Source organism: Pygocentrus nattereri, chromosome 13, assembly GCF_015220715.1.
Source record: "Pygocentrus nattereri isolate fPygNat1 chromosome 13, fPygNat1.pri, whole genome shotgun sequence".
Lineage (NCBI taxonomy): Eukaryota > Metazoa > Chordata > Actinopteri > Characiformes > Serrasalmidae > Pygocentrus > Pygocentrus nattereri.
Window position 1 is genome coordinate 18,834,725 of NC_051223.1, and position 20,391 is coordinate 18,855,115.

Sequence of the window (20,391 nt, forward strand, 5' to 3'; positions counted from 1 at the left end):
ACTGTGTTTGATACTGGGTCTTTGTCGCCCTTTCAGCTGTGTATTGTTGGGCGGTGTAATCCTGGGCAGATTACAAAGGCTTCTTCCTTTCATATGACTATGCCCAGCAGGCAGGAGGCAGTGCTCATGGAGGGCTGGGAGGCCTTGCTCATTCCTCCCTTTTACCTTCAACAGGGGCTGTAGCTACAGGGACAGAGAGGAAGAGGTCAAACGGTCATGTCCTCTTTTTGGAATGCTACCCCCTCTACTCAATTCAGATTTGTTTTTCTCCTGTTACCATCCTATACCTGTCTAAAACTGTTACTGATAAGAAAACCTGGGCTGCTTTTTAAAAACTGTTATCTGACTGCAGTGAGTTTTGTGCTAAAAATACTTCGCAATGTGATCATCGTGATATTGTTTTTATACATAATATCTGACTGATAAGTGTGGTGCTTGTATTTGACATGTTGACCCGTTATAGTTCTCAGTAATAAACCTGTTTGCATCAGTAGTCAGGATTTTTTCTTAATTTACCCTTCTCAATTCATGAGTGGGTAAGCATTGTTCCCAAAAACGTGAAACACAATACATGTAATAAATCTACCAATTAAATGTACATAACAGTACAAGAGTCATGTCAAATGTCAGAGAGTCACCTAATACAAAAAGATTATATACAGCACTGAACATTGAAAGAAGTACAAGAATTTACACTATTCTGAGAGTCACTCATATTTTTCCATGTTTAATTTCTCTTGATGTGATAAGAAATATAGCATAGCTTTTATTAAAAAAAGCAACATATACTTATGCCAGACAAATCAAACCTCTATTGTATAGTGTAATTAGAACACTGTACACTTAATGATTGGAAAATTTAAAGGAGAAGTCCACTGATTAAAAATCTCTGCATAGTTACATGGTTAGGATGTAAACAAAGTCATTCAAAGTGGTTTGGAGTGAAATGGTTTATTGTAGAGAAACTTACTCCCTAAGATTTATTTACAATGTTGTTGATAGGAGCCAGCAGTGAGATGTTTCACATGCCTTATGTGTCTACATGTGTATTCTGAGTTTTTCTGTGTAATGTTGACAATAGTAAAATGAAATAAACACTATAATATACTAAATATTTTCATTGGGTAGCATTTTGCCCTGCATGTACCTCTCCATCATTGATGGATTTAAAAAAAATACTCTTTAGCTTAAAACCTTCTCAAAACTATTCTAAAACAGTGTTTCATGCATCAAGTAATATATTTGTGAACAATACATGTCTTCTGTGAGGGATCTTTTAATAGACATTAAATGGTTCAGAAGTCTGGTTCCTAACATTATCAGTGTAAAGAATTCTGAGTCATTAAGTTGCTCTGCAATGCACCATTTCATATGAAACCACTCAGCATGACTGTGTTTACATCTTAGCTATTTTGTTCTGAAAGAAAAAGGTTGAATTCCATGCTACCAGTAGGAGTAGTCTATAAACAAAGTTCATGATAGTCCATTTAGAATTTTCTCACCTGTAAATGACTCTTCTTTAACACTAGGCCCCACTCTTGTTCCACAGAATCCCACATTTGTTTAACCAAACTAGTTTCAGTTTCACAACATCGATAAAGTGCCCTTCCTCTCACACTCTGTAGAAGAGTGTGTGGATGTCTGCCATCACTTCACTCTTAGAAGCAGTGAGCTACGTTAGTACCAGTGAGGTATGCTGTGGAGACAACATTCACACTCAGAGGCCCTGAACCTTTAATTTTTTATGCAAAGAAACATAAGAAGGTAGGACAGGCCAAACTTTTCAGTGGACTTTTACTTTCAGAGCACTTATGGGGACAATTTCTGAAGATATCAGGAGACTTCTAGCAGGTAAAACACTAACAGTGTCTCATTAATATGCTTTTGTCTGTTCAAAAAGGAAAATATATAATAAGGGCTGATTCAGTGATGCTTTTAAAACTTTAATTATTATGTACTGTTGAATACATGAATGCTTGGTAAATCAGTGAAAACATAAATGGCAGGCTTTTATTTTTTGCATGTTGTAGTCATTTCTGCTTAACATCTCACATTTGCTCTTGTAACGCTAATAATCATGCTTAAAAAGAAATTACGCTGATTTCAAGATCATGTTGTTGAGAAAAAAGTCATTCAGAATGTTTTGATGTCAAATGCTTTTCTAGAGAAACTCATGGACTCTTGGACACTCATGGATTACTTAACAATGCTGGTGATAGAATCAGGGGTCATGATGTCTAGAGCACAAATATAGCGAGTTTATTTACTATCCAACACCACCTGTGAACCTATACATGTCTTCAGAGATCATGTATGTATTGTTGATAGTGGTAAAATAATGGTAAATCTTATAACTTCCTGCATGTGGTACTCTACACTCCACTTAAAGTATGTGTATTAGGATTTAACCTCAATCTCAAAACATACCAAAAAAATGTCTCAGACACCAGGCAGCACATTCATAACCATTTTAGGTAACAACTTTCTGTGAAGGAGCTTTAGGAACATATAACTCTTTGAGTGCCTGGTTTTTATCACCACCACTGTGAAAGATTCAGACTTAGTAAGTTTCTCTAGATTGTTTCATATCAAACAACTCTGAATAGCTTTGTTTCCACCATATTAATCACATTTAGCAAAACAGCTGAAAAACTGGTTGAATTGTCTTTTAAATCCGATCTTAGACATCAGCGAAAAAAAGAGTGGTATAGAGCCTTTACATTGTGCGGAGGTTCTTTGAACTTTAAAAATGTTCTTCTTTACATGTACAATAATGGGTCTTTTTAAGAGCAGTTGATTTAAAGGTTCTTTAAAGGACCAAAAGCGGCTCTTCTATGTCATCTCCCCAAGAAAACCCTTCTTAAAACCTAGTCTATGGCCAGTGTAATTACCATTAGTTTTGCACAGAACAAGATGAGGCTATACTATTCTGGATTTACTATTACTGTGTTGAGATCAGATCAGATGAAAACATTTTGTACTACTTGCTTTTCCATGAGGGTGGCCACCTGTAGATTAACATCTTCATTCATTCATTCATACACACAAAAGAAGCCACTGTCAGTTGTACGTACTGACGTTTATAACATTTGCATGAGCTGGTATTTCCAACTTGTTCTTTTGGAGAGTTTTTACATATAAGAGACATCAGTTGAAAGGCAACGTGTTTGTGCATAGAAAACATCACAACTCTGGATCTGAACTGTGTTTTCCACTCATGAATGTTTCCATTCTCTAATTTGGTCAGTTAGGTTTAGTTTTGCTTCCTCAGTTGTTCAGTGAATGTGTGATCTTTTATCAGATTGTGAGCTGTTTGTCTCCAGCATTCTGCAGGACGAGAACCTCAGTAAGCATGCTTACGAAGCAAGGGAAATTCTTCTGAACAACTTTCGAGTCGTCCACAACAAGTAAGAACTTCATAGGCTTTCAGAATTTGAACAGCCACCTCCTCAGTCCCTATCAAATACTAAGGGCCATGTGACTAAAAAGCCTTAGTAGACACATTTTAAAATCTTATGTCTCATTTGTTTTGAACTCAAAATTTTAACTGACATTTTAAAAATGAAAATTTAGCAAATAAAATATTTGAAATGTAGCTTGAAAATCAACTAGCTAATCGCAACCTTTGAAAAAAAGACAATGTTTAAATGAAACATGTTGAACAATAACACAGGAAGTTCCCTTCTTGCTTTGTTCTTCTTGCACTTGCTGCACCAGTTGTGCTTGTCGTTGTGGTTTTGTGGCGTGTGGTGCTGAAATAAGGGGTTTTATAGAGCAGCAGAAGTGTTTTCTTGTTTCCACTGTAGAATTTAGCAGCCTACTCAATAATCCACTCTGGGAGGGCACATACAGGTAAAAAGCAATGAAAGGTTCATTGGCTGAGCTGAAGCTTTGTGAGTGACAGGAAATGTCAATAATTACTGTGTTAAAAGGTGGAGATGGGTTTTATTTTAAACATAAATAATTCATAACACTCACGGTAACACTTTACCTGAAGGGTGTCTACGTTACTCATTCACAACATCTTACATAAACACTCCATAACATGTTTATAAATGTTTAAATCAACATTCAAAAAGCATATATGTTTTACATGACATTAATATGGACTACTTTCTCACTGTACTCAGTGAGAATACAGTACAGTGAGAGCACAGAGAGAGTAGTCCATATTAATGTCATGTAAAACATATATACTTTTTGAATGTTGATTTAAACTGAATGTATAATATATAATTTATTTTTTTTAACTAAACTAAACTAAACCTAATAACATTTTCCTCATACATTTATAGACTGTTAACCTTATGTACAATAAAAGTGTAAAGAAAACATAGAGTATAAAGGAGAAAGAACAGCAATGTAGAAAAAACAAATGCTTAAGAAAAAACAAATAATAAAAAAAAAGTTGAAACTTCTAAGCAAAATGTGCCTTTTGCACTTTTTTCAAAGGTGGGATGACATGTCATTTTATTTTGGCTGTCCAGAAATGAAAAATGGGCTCTTTTATTTTGAAAATTATATCTGAGCAAAATGACATAGTAGTCCATATTAACATTGTGTAAAACATTTATACTTTATGAATGTTGATTTAAACATTCATTCAAGTACAGTGTTCCCTCAGAATAATCAATTGGAAATCAAATACACTCACTGTTCAATCTCAAATAACATCTCTTGTGAAATACAAAAAAAGTAATGAAAATATTTGGTCGAGTAATTGTAACCATCCTCCATTAAGAAATAGCATCAGAAGCACAGCTGAAGGTAATTTAGGAGCATGTTTGATTCATTTCTTTTTGAAGAGATCATTTTATCTTGTCTCTTTATAATTCTGTTTAAATCCGTCTTTACAGAAATCCAGAGGAATTCCCCTACAGTAAGTGAATGCTTATGGTTGGTTATTGTTTTAACTGACTTTTACCATAAGAATGACATGGTAGCGAAATTTCTTTTTCCCTAAACAATATAATGTAACACATTGCAGTTTACATTCTTGTACTAATTACAGTTACTAATGTATGAAGAACTGTGTTACATATGGCTAAAGATCCCTGCGCTGAAGAAGAGGAAAGCCCCAACCTGTTTCTATTCCTTTGCTTTCAAATAGAATTAGTTCATTATAATTTTAGTCATGCAAATGTCTTTTTCAAAGGCAAGACATTTATAATTTATAAATGATATTTATAAATATTGGACTTTCCAGTTGGTACGTTTTCCAGGTAGCAGTAAGTAAACCAATTCCATTACAGTTTAAAAGAAGCAATTAGAAATTTGCAGTTGATTACTTTTTTGCATAACTCAGCATTCAATCACTCTGTCTTTGTGATATTTTACATCATTCATCATGCTCATCAAATGCAGTGTCCAGATACTCAAAGACAATTCTTATTTGACACTCTTATCCAGAACAGTTTACAAAATGTGCAAACAGTTTATGATTTAAAAGACAGCAGTCCTGTCTCAGCAATGTCCATTTAAATAAATACAAGTGTAAACCTCATGCGCAAACTCTGCTTACAGCTTTTATTTATTTATTCACTTTTCTCCTGTAGCTGGAGGGGAGGACAATTCAGATGACAACCACAGCTCTAGCCTGGGACGTTCTGCCCCTTCTGATGATCTGTCTGTGGCTTCGGACTACCAGGAGGACGCTGCACCCGAATGTGAGTCCAGACCTCCTTGTGTTGTGTGTGTTCAATTGAGTGTGATGTAAGAGCTGGTCCCCTTGTCAGGTACCATCTTCCATTGATTCCTTTCTTTGAATTTCAAGCTTCAGTCCTACAATGCTTGACCACAGTGTAGCAACTAGTTACATTCACACGCTTATTGTGCAAAAGTCAGACCACCCTTCACCTATAAAATGTCCTGACAAAACAGCCATAAATACAAGTTATTCGTTTTTTTTCAGGAGATATTTCGGAGAAAATTAGATACAAGATCATCCACTTGTGTAAGGAAGAGGAAAGTTAAAGGAAAATACATTTCAAAATATAATTTTAAAATGTTGCCAGATACAGAAGAAATGTGAATCCTAACAACCAAATAAAACCAAAACCAGACCATCAAAACTGTCACCATCAAATAAACAACATTAAAAAAAAAAAAAAAAAAATCAAAGGAAAGTAAAAACAGAGGTTTCCAAAGCTAGAGTTGAACAAATGACTGAAGGATGTAGAGAGAATAGGACTCCTGACAACCATACAGGACTTTGTAGACTACCAAAACTATATCCTTCCGCTGTAAGAAGACGATGCTCTGAACCTGAAAGGTTGTGTAGCTGCCAAGAAACTCTTACTGAGGAAAATGAAACAGACAAAAAAGAAAGTTGCGAATCAATCACAGAAGCTATTGATGGTCTCAGAACAATGACTGGCCACCCCAGTCCAGGCCTCAACATCACTGAATGTGTTTGGGATTATTTGAATCATCATCAAACTTTGGCGTTGTGGAGATTTCTGACTGAATTTCTGACGTCCTGAAAAGAATGGGAGCTATAATTATAGGCAAAGGGCAGACACACAACATATCTATGATATTATATTTAGTCGTTGTGGCTTCTGTGTAATTTTCTCTTAAATATGTGTTTTCTGCTCTCCTGGCATTGAAAAATTAATAACTTGTACATAATGGCTGTATTAACTTCAAATTAAATAAATAAGGGCTGGTGTCTGACTTTTGCACAGTACTGTACATGTAGTCAAGTAATACACACACACACATCTTTTAAGCTACTTAGAAGATCACAGGGGGTGTTGGAGCCTATCCTAGCTGTCCCATTGAGTGGAAGGCAGGATACACCCTGGACAGGTCGTCAGTCCATTGCAGGGTAGATAGACAGACGGACATACACATTCACTCACGCACTCACACCTAGGGGCAATTTAGCATGTTCAATCGGCCTGACTGCATGTCTTTGGACTGTGGGAGGAAACCCACGCAGACACAGGGAGAACATGCAAACTCAGAAAGGATCCTGGTCGCCCAGCAAGTCAAGGCCAGGTTCTTCTTGCTGTGAGATGACAGTGCTACCCACCTGTATTCAAGTGACATTTGGCTGAATTTGTACGTCTCTGCATATTTTCAAATTCTAAAAATGTTACTTCTTCTTATGTTCATTTGTGAGAAAGGGAATCAGCTTTTTACTCAGTTACACTTTAGGCGTGAATATTTCATAAATAATTCTTTTTTATTTTGGTGCATCTGCAATGCTTTCTGATTGGTCACACTTTTAACTTTTGGGGTTCTTTTAAAATGCCATGAGTCTATTAAAAATATGTTTTAAACCAAAAGATTGTTGCGAAACTATGTCTCAGCCATCAGAAACATGTGCATTTCTTGTAATGATTTTCTGTGAAGTGGCTTTTACAAGCAACAAACTCTTCAGACGTCTTGTTCCTACTGTTGTAAAATTTTTTGACTTGTCAAGTTCTTCTGCAACAGAGCATTTCACACCTACTACTCTGGATTACTTTGTTTACATCAATGTTTGACCTATGCCCAGGTTTAGAAAAATTGTTGGAATTCCCCTGGGACTTGACCTGTTATGTTTATACCTCTATTTAAGGAGTCGCTTTTTTGAAGGATGCTTTTGCTGTTATGTAAGGCCATTTTCTCACAGATACTTTTACTTGACAGTTGTAGTCTGTTCACCCACCTCTGCTTGAATGAGTTTTCGAAACATGTCATGTAGTTGCATTTGTACAGAGCACACAAGAGTCAATCAGTTTAGCTACAGTAGCAGCTGTTGAAGTAGTATGAGAGTTGGATCAGCAGTAAACAGGTCAAGTGAAAGGTTACACCAATCATTTAGCCGTCCTTTCTGATATGCATGTATGTAGTAAGCTGTATATGCAATCAAGTCATTTGAGAGTAAGCATGCAAGATGTACCTAGCCTCTTTAGCACATTAGGGAGCATTATCTTTGAAGGATGTGGGGGTTTTATTGGGCAGAGTGATGATAAACTACAGTGTGGTGGAGGTGTTTGGTAACAGATCACCCTCTAGTGGATTCCCACGCCTGTGCTGCGTGCCAGTGGGATATGGAGAAGGAGAAGTGGGGGAGGAGGAGTGGGTGGCTGTCACTGTTGTCTGGGTAGCTTCAAAAGAAAAGGAATGAAGAGCATCCTCTAGTGGACAAAAATCTGAATTGCTGTCATTAATGACCTCTGTCTGGCTCTGGAGGGTCCTTAGGGCTTTCCAGTGGTATGCTGTTGGTGCTTTGGTGTTTGCCTATGGGTTTGCATTTACAGGCTTATGCAAATGTTTGGGCACCCCAAGTCAAATGACTTGTTTTGTTGTCTTCTCTCAGACATCTTTTACAAACGTCTACACATTTTAATGCACAATTACTGTTTATTTGCTGAATTTTACATATTGGAAACAAAAATAAAACCTGAAATGTGGCCTGTGTGAAAGTTATGCCACATTTTATATATATTTTTTCCATTGTGTCAAATTTAACATTGAGACAGGTATTAGTTAAACTACAATTAGCAGAAAATGCCACATTTAACTTATTTCCACTCAGCAAAATCAGCAAATCAGCAAAACCTGAAGTGTTTGAACATGTTGTTACAGTATTCATTTTGTTAGCTGTTTGGTTAAAAGTGGAATGTTGAAACAGCAGCTGCTTTCATAGTGAATGAACTAGCACAAAGGACTTAGAATACGATGCTTTTACATAAAATTTGCATTCAAAGTAAAGCATGTTTTTTTCTTCTGTAAAGTTACCAAAGTTTTATCACAACAACATATTGACAAACATAAAAAACATGACTCAAGGTGCAAATAGAGAAGGTATTAATGAGTCACACGGTGAGAGAAGATGTAAAGCAGAGTGCAAAAGGCCGGGGTGCTTTATCTGTGCACAGTCTGGTGTGCTGACTGGTTTCTATCAGCAGAAACCAGTTTACAGAGAGACTACGCTGGCTCTTGCTCCAGGCCAGAGCAATGACTGATCGTCATCCCTATAGTTTCTCTTTTAGCAGCTGGGCCTGAAACACAAGCTTGTACCTGAGGGGCTGTGTCTGCTCCCCTCTCCACTGATCACTTATCTGCCACTGCAAGGTTTTTTTTGGGAGGGGGGGTGAAGAGATTGCAGGTTTATAAAGTAGAGACCTCCACCAGTGTTAAATTAGAAAAAAATGTCAATTTGTGTCTATACTCCTCCTGAAACAGCAAATAAGGTGAACTATTTTCAAACAGTTTTTGATTTCAGAGAGGAAAAGTGAAAGAGAGTAGGATGATGGTTTTTCAAAAGAAAGCAGTGGCATAACTAAAATGTCATACTAATCTGTACGTAGGTAGTAAATGTGGGGATTCCCTTCCATGTAGGTAAGTATAATTTTGGACATTTGTGCTGGTCGGAATGTTTTCAAATTATAATTGTACTCAAGTGTGTTCTTCATTTATTTTTACCCAGCTACATTTTAGTCATTAACATTGAGTTACTAATTCCTTTTTGTGCTTTGTGATTGGACTTTTGGGGTTTATTGAATCATTTTAGACCATCTAAAAGAGAACAGCTTGAAAAACATTCATAGACACTGAAGTTCTGCGGCACTTCTCTAAATCACTCTGTACTTAAGTAGTGTTAGTAACCTGCTACTTTTGAACTTCAGATCAGTTTTATCATTATCATTTATCATTATTTCATTATAATAACAATGCTTTCACTGAAATATGTTTTTATAAGCTATAACTGTTTCAAAATATCACTTTGCACAGTAATATGATGCTGTTTCACCCGGGTGAGCATTATTTTTTCAACACACTCATTTGGTAGTTTTAAAATGTAGAAAAAAGAGTGAAAACTGTGTGTTCTTTTGATACAGCTGCAAGAAAAAGGAGCAGTGTAAGTTGGGGGGGTGGGGGGGGGGGGGGGGGGGGGGGGGTTGTAGCTTGTGTGGGGATTCACATCATGTCACTCTTTTAATAAAGATAATGACCGAAGGGGGCAAGTGCAGTTCAGGGTTCATGTTTAGTTCACCAATGTTGAATCTCATGCCGGGACCTTTGAGAAAATGTTTATGGACGTTTTGGAATTTGAACAGCAGAGATGAATATAGTTATGGAAATCGTGTTCATTCGCTTAACTGAGGGACTTCTTAGGCTTTTCAGTATTCAAATTCATTCATTTTCTTACCCATTTCACAGACCATGCTGAGAGCTCCCTCTGGAATAAAACCTTGTTTTTTTGGGGGGTGGGCAGGGGCTTGATTGAGAGAAAAATAAATAAATAAAAACATAAATATGGTTTGATATCGCTGTATGTGATTTGAAGGACTTGATTGAGTCGATAATCTCCAAGGCTGATACATTCACAGTGAGTCTATGATAATGCAGGGTGAATTTAGTTCAGACATTCTTTAGTGCTGTGATGTCACTGTGCCGCTTGTTTGGGCAGGAAGTTGAGTTTGTCTCGCTACTTTGGGCAGAGGACGAGGGCGCTTGGCTGGCTGGCAGGAGGAGTCAGTGTGATTTCATTTAGCAAGGACTGCCTCCTCATCTCCAGAGAGAGCAGCCTGACACCAGATTTGTTATGGCTGACAGGAACAGATGGGCGCTCCATTGTCAGCGCCCCTGTCTGTATGGTAATGTGAACTGAGTTTCACCCGCAGACCGCACGGTTGACCCGGCCGTGCCTGCAGCCTCTCCGCAACACCGTCTGGATGACAGCAAGTCCTACAGGCCTTGAGGAACCCTCTGTTACAGTAGATCTTTAGCGACATAAAGGTGCTGCAGAGGGTTCTGTGCACAATAGCATATAAGAACTGCTCTAAGTTCCCTGAGAACCCATGATCAAAAAAGATTTGTGAGCAGGAAGAACCTTTTAAGGGTTCAAAGATTTAAGGGTTCTTCCTGGAGCCTCTAGATTATGTAGAAGTTCTTTACATTTTGAAAATGGTTCCCAGTTCCCTAAATCATGCATTGCAAGTTTCATTAGGAGACCAAAAATTACACCTTTATTCTTAATATTTTAGATACTGACTTGACCACATGAGAGACAAAACCCCCCAAAACACATTAAAATGTCGCCCTTAAAAATAATGGCTAAAAAAGACAGCTCTTTGGAGTGATGCCACTGAAGAACCTCTTTTGATTCCCCTTCAGTAGATGGAACACAAAAGCAAAAGAGGTTTGTCTATGCTGTCAACCCTTTTTGGCGCCTTTGTTTTTATGTTAACAGTGTAGCCTCTTAAGTTTAGATGAGTTCCTTGTTTATGCCCCGTCTTTCAGTCAGTATATTGTAGACAGAATGTGTACAGTTAGAGAGGTCATGGGGTGTGGGTGTGTGTGTGTGTGTGTGTGTGTGTGTGTGTGTGTGTGTGTGTGTGTGTGTGTGTGTGTGTGTGTGTGCGCGCATGTGTAGAAGTGGCTGGGTGGTATCAGACGCTGCACATGGCCGAGCCCCTTTGTGCTCACTGACTGATTTATGCTTTGAAACAAAAGCCCCTTCCAATGCTGTTATCTCAGCTCACAGTGGCCCAACAGCAATCCAGGAGAAACCAATCAGAGTGTAGGAAAGGAATCTCAGTTCTGCTGAATCTCTATTGTAAATTAGATCAAGATGTAAATTTGATTTTGTCAGAGGATTACAGGGCCTAAATTAATGGATGTGTTGGTTAGTGAATTGATTGCTGTAATTAATCCCTGGAGAGTTGAAAAGAGGTTTTGTCAGTGATGTTCTTAACTTACTATGGCTGCCTATGTGTGTGTACATAAACCTGTTATGTCATTTTCTTTCTTGCCATCCTTCTTTCTTACCTTTTTTTGGCCTCCAACTGTTATGCTGCCATGGTAACCTCATACATGTACAGTTATCAGTCATGCACTGAAAAAATAAATACACAACTTGAACACCTCTGTCAAATTAAAAGTTAGCGCATCCTCTGCAGGGAACAATTTTTAAAAAATAAGCTGCATTTTTGTGGTAATTTTAGTGCACCCTTTTTGTTTATTTGTTTTACATATTGTTTAACACATTTGAAAAAATAAAATGCGTAAAATATGCCATAACTTTTTTTATTACAGATTTAATTTAGTTCAGTAAATAAACAGTAAATTGTGCAGAAGTGTGTTCTCTGTAGATGATATGTAACTTATTTTCCTTTAGAAAATCAACATGTAATTCAGTAGGGGCACTGAAACTTATTCAATATCACTGTATTCAAAGACCACCTTTCATTTATTGAATGTTAAAACAGCCAGTATGTCTCAACAACTAAACACAATGTCAAATTTTATTGTCAGTGTATCCACCATTTGTCTTTATTATGGCTTCTTTTCTGCAGATTTGCTTTCAATTTTTTTTTCTAAGAAATCTGCAAGGATATTTTTCCACAATGCCAAATTCAGTCTTAGAAGTTGATTACATTTTCTGCCTCTTACAATTTACATAATCCCAAACTCATTCAGTAATGTTGAGGTGTAGACTCTTGTCCTGAAATAAAGCAGCGTCTTTGTTTGATTCATAAATTTCCTTCTTTTTTGTCTGTTTCCTTTTCTCAATTAAGGGTTTCTTGACAGCTTCACATCCTTTGAGACTCATAGTGTTGAGTTGTCTTCTCATAGTAGAAAGATGGACAGAAACACCTGTGGATTTTTTCAGATCTACAGTAAAAACGGAGCTTAATTTTCTCCTCTGTCTTTGAGTGCTGTTTATCTGATGGTGACAGGTTTTGTGGTCTACCAGGTCTTAGGAGTCCAATTTTTCTTACAGTGATTTTTTAACTCTTGTTTTGAAAACTCCATTGTTTTTCTTTTTTCTTTTCCTTTAGCTTCACCCTTCCTTACATAAGTGGATGATTTTATATCTAATCTCCTTAGGAATATCTCCTGAAAACTAACTTGAACTTAATGGCCATTTTGACTGGAGATTGAATAAATGAAAGATGTTCTTTGACCTTTGCACTGTATTGAATATAACATGTAGTTTTTATGTCAGTTTTCTCACTTTTTGTGATGTGTTGATTTATGTGTATTCTTTAGATAAAATATCTACATATTTGAATCAAGTAAAAATCACTGCATCTTTTTTTGAGTATCTGCAAAAGCAAACAGTTGATTCGTTTTAATCACTCTGGTACATGTGCAGGCTGAGTGGAAGCTCTAATCTGCTGGTACTCACCCTTTCAGGCTCTTGTCAAGCTCTAAATCATACAGTTGAAGACAGTTTCTGTGAGTGGCCTGACTTTGAGCGGACCCTCTTCCCTCTTGTGAACTTTTGACCCCTGAGTGTTGTGTTGGTCACTTTATGACCTGTCTGAACTCTGTCTGTGGCTGCATTGTTGACCTCCACTCCTATAGCAACAGCACAGGTCAAATAAAGTTTCTCTGGATAGGAAGGGATGAGCTGCTTGACAGAAAAATTCGCTACTGAGCACATGTGAAGCTTTGTTTGTTATCTTTTTTTATTTTATCCAACTATCCATGTGTCTATTCATTCATTCATTCTCTCACACCATGCTTATCCTTCCATCATTCTTAATTGTGCATTGAGCAATAAGGCGTTGGTAGAATGTTAAATGGTAAATAGTTCAGTGGCAATGATCCCATCTCTTTCACTTTTCTTCTGCTTTCTTTCTCCCCACATGAATGAATGAATTGGAAACTAAAATATATTTGAAGAAACAAACATTTTGTACGTCACTGCCACATGGGTTCAACAGTTCAGTATACTCCAAAATGTTTTCAGTGCTGCGGCTGAAATTGTGACTATTTCCTTTCTTTCATTTAACCCTCAATCTTACCTTTATTTCCTCCAGAAATAGTTACTCAAATGAAGGAGGCTGGCTGTCTCTCAGCCTCTGCTGTAAATATATGAAAAGATATTTTACTGTGTGTTTTTAAAAATACATTTTTCAGCGTGGACATATTGTCCTCCTTGGCTAACCATGACTATTAGAACACGTCCTTCAGTGTAAGTCATAAATATCAAAATCTGGTCAAAAACAAGGAAGAAAACACCTCTGTAATAAAGTTTACTTCTGCCAACGCCTGTATGGGAGTTTATTAACATGTTAGCTAATGTTAATGCAAAGCTAATGGCAAATCTTCTTGATTACACAATACTTTAAGCTTGTAAAAGAAATTCCATGTTTTAGTTGAAGCTTGTAACATGCATTGACCTTGTAGTAGTTTTAAAACTCCTTCAGAATCCTGCTGTAGAGCTGCTGATTCTGTTTTCCATTTTCAACATCTGATTGAAAAGCATTGTTAACTTGTAGTTACCAGGACTTCCAGAAGACCAAACAATTCTCACAAAATTTGTCCTGTCCATTGTAAATCAGTATGATTTGTTGCTTCCACTGCCACTTCCTAACTATGTTAGTCATTAATGAGATGCAATAAGACTTCAGTTCAGCTCCTGAAGTCCTAACCAATGAGAGACCATTGGCTGCATCTACCTAGACACCAGGACAAAAAAAATCTGAATGAATCATCTTCTGCGGATTCCCCTCTGAAAGTTCTAGAAAAACCTTCAGTTGTTGCACAACACATCATTAAGGTTTTTTGAAGTATAAAAAAAGGTTTCCCACAGTTCTGTATTTCATTTACAAAATGGTCTTTAAAAAAACATTCATTTAAATATGCGTCTTCAATGGCATCACTCTAAAGAACATTTCTGACATCTTTATTTTCCTCTAATTCTTGTACATTTTTTTCTTTTTGTACAGACGTGGTACACAAAGCAATGTGTCAAGGTCAAAAATTTGCCCTTTCCATTTTTATTTGATTCAGTATTTAAAAAGGATTCAGCAAACAGTCAGATCAGATGAGGAAGTGAAAGTCTTTAATGATGCAGAAAGTATACAACAGGCAGAATAGGAAGTCCCAATCTAGAGTGTCTAATCTTCCTCGTAGCCTGCCAGTATCAAAGACGAATGGCAAAACAATTCAATGCTGCGGGTTCATGGAGAGGTTAGCCTGCCCAGGTACCGTCAGCACCCGCTCCCACTCCCCCTCACCCCCTTTCCCCATCTTGCAAATGAGAATTTGATTTTTCTCTCCACTGGATTCCATTTCTTGAGATTGATGAAGTTTCAATGCAAGGCCCAGGTGGCCTGATGCTTTCTTAGGGAAATAAATGAAGAGCGTAGAGGTGTGCGAGCCTGTACACACAGCGGAAAGACATTCTGTTCCAATGTCCTCGCAGTGTCTGTTTCGAGTTTTAGCTCAGTGCCATTTTGGCAATCATTACACTAGACTGAGCTAGTTACGTTATGGCTCTGCGGTGGAGACTCTGAGTTCTCTTTTTCTGACTTCTTTTATCTTTTTGTGCTTATGCTGTATTCAATCAAGTTACTATAAAGAGTACACTATGATTTGCTGATGTCAAATTATAACATGTAACTTAAATCACTGCTTATGTTAAACCATTTTTACAGTGGTTTTCTGATTTATGGCAAGGCTGTCATCTCAAATTGTAACGTCATGTAATTCCTCAGCCTTATTCCTTTCAAGAACAGCTTGTCTAAAAAAGTGTATGTACATTTATATTTTTCATGCAATGTATATGTCAGCTATATATAGTCATACACAACATTTGTACACCCCAGTCAAATAACATATATTGTTTATTTTCTAACTGAAAATATGTGAGTTTTTTTTTTTTTGCAGGAAACAGACTTAAATATGACATTTTCTGCCAATTCTGTACACACATTGCTTGGTTTAACAAATGTTAACAGTAACTGTAGAAGAAACAAATAAACAGTAACAATGTATTAAAATGTGCAGACTTGTGTTCTCTGTAGAGGACGTGTAACTTATTTTCACTTAAAAAATCAACAGAACATGTCATTTGACTAAGGGTGCCCAAATGTTTGCACAAGACTGTATATATAATAAAATGTGTATAAATATACAAAGCTTATGCATAATTTGTAAATGTAAATATGAACATTTATACCATTTTAATCAATGTAAATATATGTGACATATCATATCCAGCCATACTGCTGTAACATGTTATGGTAATACACTTATTACAATGCACAGTCTGGTAATACACTTATTACAATGCACAGTCTGGTAATAAACTTATTACAATGCACAGTCTGGTAATACACTTATTACAATGCACAGTCTGGTAATAAACTTATTACAATGCACAGTCTGGTAATACACTTATTACAATGCACAGTCTGGTAATACACTTATGTTATAAGTGTATTTTAATATGTTTATTGCTGGTTATTACACTACTAGTATCAATTTCCATTAGATTAAGCTCATTCAGGGGAAGCTGAAGGCCTAACCTTTTGTACAAAAGACAATGGTAACCACTGCCGTGTGTGATTAGCACTGTGACTGGGAGGGCCAGGACAACAGTGAAAGGCCAAGGTGAAAAAGTGATGAGGCTTTACGGAGGAGTGATCCCTCATGCTGGGATGGCTGCTGGCTGCTGTCCATGGCCAAGCAGAGCCAATACAAACACTGCACTGGGACTTCCCCTGTCTTCCTTCATTTCCACACAGCAGTGCAACTGGAAAAACTCACTGCAACATTTCAGATCTGTTCTCGAGCTAGATAAGATGTATAAATATCACCACGGTCCCTGTGAATGAGTGTGAGATTAGCACTCACTCAGCCTTGTCTTTGGACCGGGCCTGAAAGCAATGCAGCATCTGCTGACTGAATAAAATGTATGTGTGCAACACCTTCAGCTTTACACTATCACACTGGTAGTGCTGTAGTAGAGACCAAGCAGCAGCTCAGTGAAATTTTGACCAGTCATTTAACAATTTTGTGGATATTAAAAGTTTTGTGTTAAGGTTTTATCTGGTTACGAGAAGGCGTGAGAATATTTCAAATGCTCAAGGTTTCTTCTCCATTAAACATTATTCCGCAGCCAGATAGTTTTTAAAAAGTGATCTTTCATGAAGGAGCTGCGTTCGCATTTTAGGCCAGCAGTCATGTGAATTGATAAAGCTCCGCATGTGCGCGCCAGAGAATTTACACAGATATAAATACAGTGCATGTTAGAGTAATATTAGCATTCATTTCGCATCACTTTTAACCTGTTTACTAATAAAATTCACGTTTCCAACGCTGTTTAAGTTATTATATTCACGATATTGCCGAACATGCAGTCACTGATCACTGAATACTAATTCTCCAGTCATATTAACAAGGAGTCTAGTGTTTATAAAAGCCCGAACAAACAAAATACCAGGAGCTGTTTCACGGTTATGATCGTGAATAATGCTCGTGCCCGTCGGCTACGCTGAGTGAAACGCGCTACACTGAATGGAAACACGGCAACGATCACATTCAGCCCGTGAAAACAAATGAATGGGAAAAATGAATAACAGAGAAGTAAATAAACACGATGGCTTGTTGAAAACACAGCCAAAGAAAAAAGCAGCCGGTAAAACATTTGAAAACACTGGTTTCAGAATAAGGTTTAACCGAATTGTACTGTGATCTATTAAAAACATAAAAGGCTTTAAACACCAAACTCAAACAGGAGGTCAGAATTAATTCACTCAAGAACTTATTCAGGTTATTTGTGATTAATAAGACTAACACTAATCCTGCCTGTATTCAGTGTTTCTTCATGGAAAGTCTGGAGAGACGTTCACAGGCTAAAACTACTGAAGAATGACGTGAAGAATCCAAAGAGACTGAGACGGCGTTACTGAACAGGACCGTTTACTGTCTTACTGAAAACTGTATCGACTTTACACATTATTATAGTTTTAATTCTTTATTTAGATTTATTATACATTAAAATGCATTAAATCATCAAATAGAATTATTCTTTTTCATCTTCTTTATCTTATTATTATTATTAATAATAATAATAATAATAATAATAATAATAATAATAATAATAATAACAACAACAATTATTATTATTGTTGTTATTATTTTTTTAAATCATCATCATCATCATCATCACTCCTCTGTGTTTTCACTGTGCGGTAAGATGAGCTTCCTCGCTGATTTTCCAGACTCTCTCACTGTAGTTTCAGGCCTTCTCCTGAATCTCCTTCTGCTTCTTCTTCAGTCTGAACTCTGAACCTCTCCGCACTTCAGCTCAGCTCTGAAACGACCCTCAGCCACTCCGAGGAAGACCCCAACTCCTTCTTCTTTTCTTTTTCTGCGGGGTATCGCGCGTCTTTGTTCTCCTTCTTGCCCGACAGGCTGCGGTTCTTGTACCTGTGAGGACTGAGACCAGTTTACTAACTCAGCTCATCAGCGGGGACAATGAGAGAACAGCGGACACTCGGACACTCACAGTCTAACACGGACTCTCAGACCGCTGGACTTCTGTCCGTCTGTGAGCTGAAGGCTGAGATAATTTATTTACACCTCATGTAATTGAATTATATTTAATAATATTTAATACTATTTAATTACGTTTAATTTAGGCTGCTATATAATTTGTGATTGCATCGGTGTGTATGAGAACAACAGTATTCACCAATATTTATAATTTTTTATTTATATATTACAATCCTAAATATGGAGTTATTACTCTGGTGCTTTTTGGTTAATAATTGCTGATGGTAATTTTGCAGAAACAAGTTTATTAATAATGCATCTTGTATGTGAGGGTGAATTCATGCCAGTCAAAACTTATTAGCTTCAGATTATTTTAATCTAATTTTTTCTGATATACAAGTCACTAACTTTATAAATTGCTCTGCTTTATTTACAGAATTTTTAAAAAATTGGGTGTAAGGCCTTCCATGGTTTTTTTTTTTGGTTTTTTTTTTCAATTACACAAATGCACATTCATATCAGAAACATTGCAGACTTTAATTACCATTTTTGTAAATAATGTATAAGCACACAATAAACAATTCAGCTTTTATAAATTCAGTTCATTTGAGACTATAAACAAATGACTGATGAACAGTTAATCAAGAACTCTCTGTTTCTGTGGTGCTGAGTCTGGGCTCCTGTGATGTGTCACACACAAACTCACAGCACTTACAGTTAAACTTTTGAGTGGTTGTCATAAAGCAGGCAGTGAAATGTGTTGAGCTCTTATGCTCTCCTCACACTGAGTTCCTCTTCTCTAGCCTTCTCAGGGCTGTTTCATAAATTTCATAAACTGCCCTTATTTTGTGATCAAAGGCAGAAAACAAGGCAGCAGCTCTGGCCCTCTAAAGTGTCTAACACTGCAACACTGCAGCTCTTAGAGGGACTAGACCAACCCTCATCCTCTTCAATATGCTGGAGTGCAGATGGTTGAATACAGCGCCTTTTTCAGGCTGCATCATATGTACATCATGCCTATGCACATTCGGTGAATAACAGATTTTTCGCAATCAAAACGCATCAACCCTTGTTGATGTGGAAAATTGAAGGAAGATTACCTCCCATTGTGGCTTTCGTGGAGGCATCCCTCTCTCTGTCTGGTATTGCGTTATTTCTCTCTCTGCGTTATCACTGCTGATGTGGAGGCGATGCACAGGGGCCACAGCCTGGCCTTTAATGAGGAAAAATGTGTCAATTTGCTCGTTGCTGTATGCAGTTTGAGTATTGGCATGGGTGTGGGGGGGTTAAGGATGCCCTGAGTGGATCCTTTTTCCTAATCAAGTGCAGCGCAGGAGAGTACGGCAATTCCACTCACTCTCTCCCTGATCAGCATTCCTCCCCAGCCTCGGCCTCGGCCCCCAGGGACCCCAATGCCTTCTGTTTCACCTCATCGTCAGGGTTCAGCCTGAGGTCAGCCTCACGCTCGCCTCACACACGGCTAACCGACACACACAGAAAGGCCAGTGGACTGTCTCACCTCCCTCATACCTATTTCAGAGTGCAGGCTCTATCTGTACAAATCAAAACAGCTGCAGATGAATTACACACTGGAGCAGATTTGATTAAGAATTTAAGACAGTGGAAAGAAGAAGAGCTTCCATTATGATGGACAATCAACTGTTTCTCTATGTTAGGTATCAGAAAATACAGGACTATTTCTGTTATTAATAATAATGATAATAATAATAATAATAGTAAATAAAATACTGATTTACTAACCAATAGACATCACAACAATATGATGACTCTAATTGTAAACCTACTTTTGTTTTCCTACACTCATAATATTAAAGGTGCCATGTAATACAACACAACCTCTTTTTGTTCCCTATAGAACCTCTGAATGTTTGTCTTTTTAAGAACCATTTAAGAAAATGAGATGCATGAATATAAAGAACATTTCACAAAATGTAAAGACCCACCATATAATGTAAATCACTTTGAGATTTTCCCTGGAGCTGAACGTTCAAGCTAGCAACAATTTAAAATCATTATTTCAACATGTGTGCTTTTACATTTCAATTTCCAACGTACGCTCTTAGTAAAAGGGTTCTGCTCAGTATCAAAGAATGGTTCTCTGATGGCTCCAACACATCTTACTGATCTGCTGAA

The 20,391-nt window shown here is 37.2% G+C and overlaps 1 protein-coding gene across 1 annotated transcript in view; it reads left to right on the forward strand.

The window, feature by feature from the left end:
- Nucleotides 1-1,642: 1,642 nt before the first annotated feature.
- Nucleotides 1,643-20,391, forward strand: part of skap1 (src kinase associated phosphoprotein 1) — a 51,809-nt gene continuing 33,060 nt past the window's right edge. The window contains exons 1-4 of the mRNA XM_017685915.2: nt 1,643-1,851; nt 3,302-3,407; nt 4,857-4,879; nt 5,556-5,666. Of these exons, the coding sequence (XP_017541404.1) occupies nt 1,812-1,851; nt 3,302-3,407; nt 4,857-4,879; nt 5,556-5,666 (280 nt within the window). The 5' untranslated portion in view covers nt 1,643-1,811. The remainder of the gene's footprint in view (nt 1,852-3,301; nt 3,408-4,856; nt 4,880-5,555; nt 5,667-20,391) is intronic.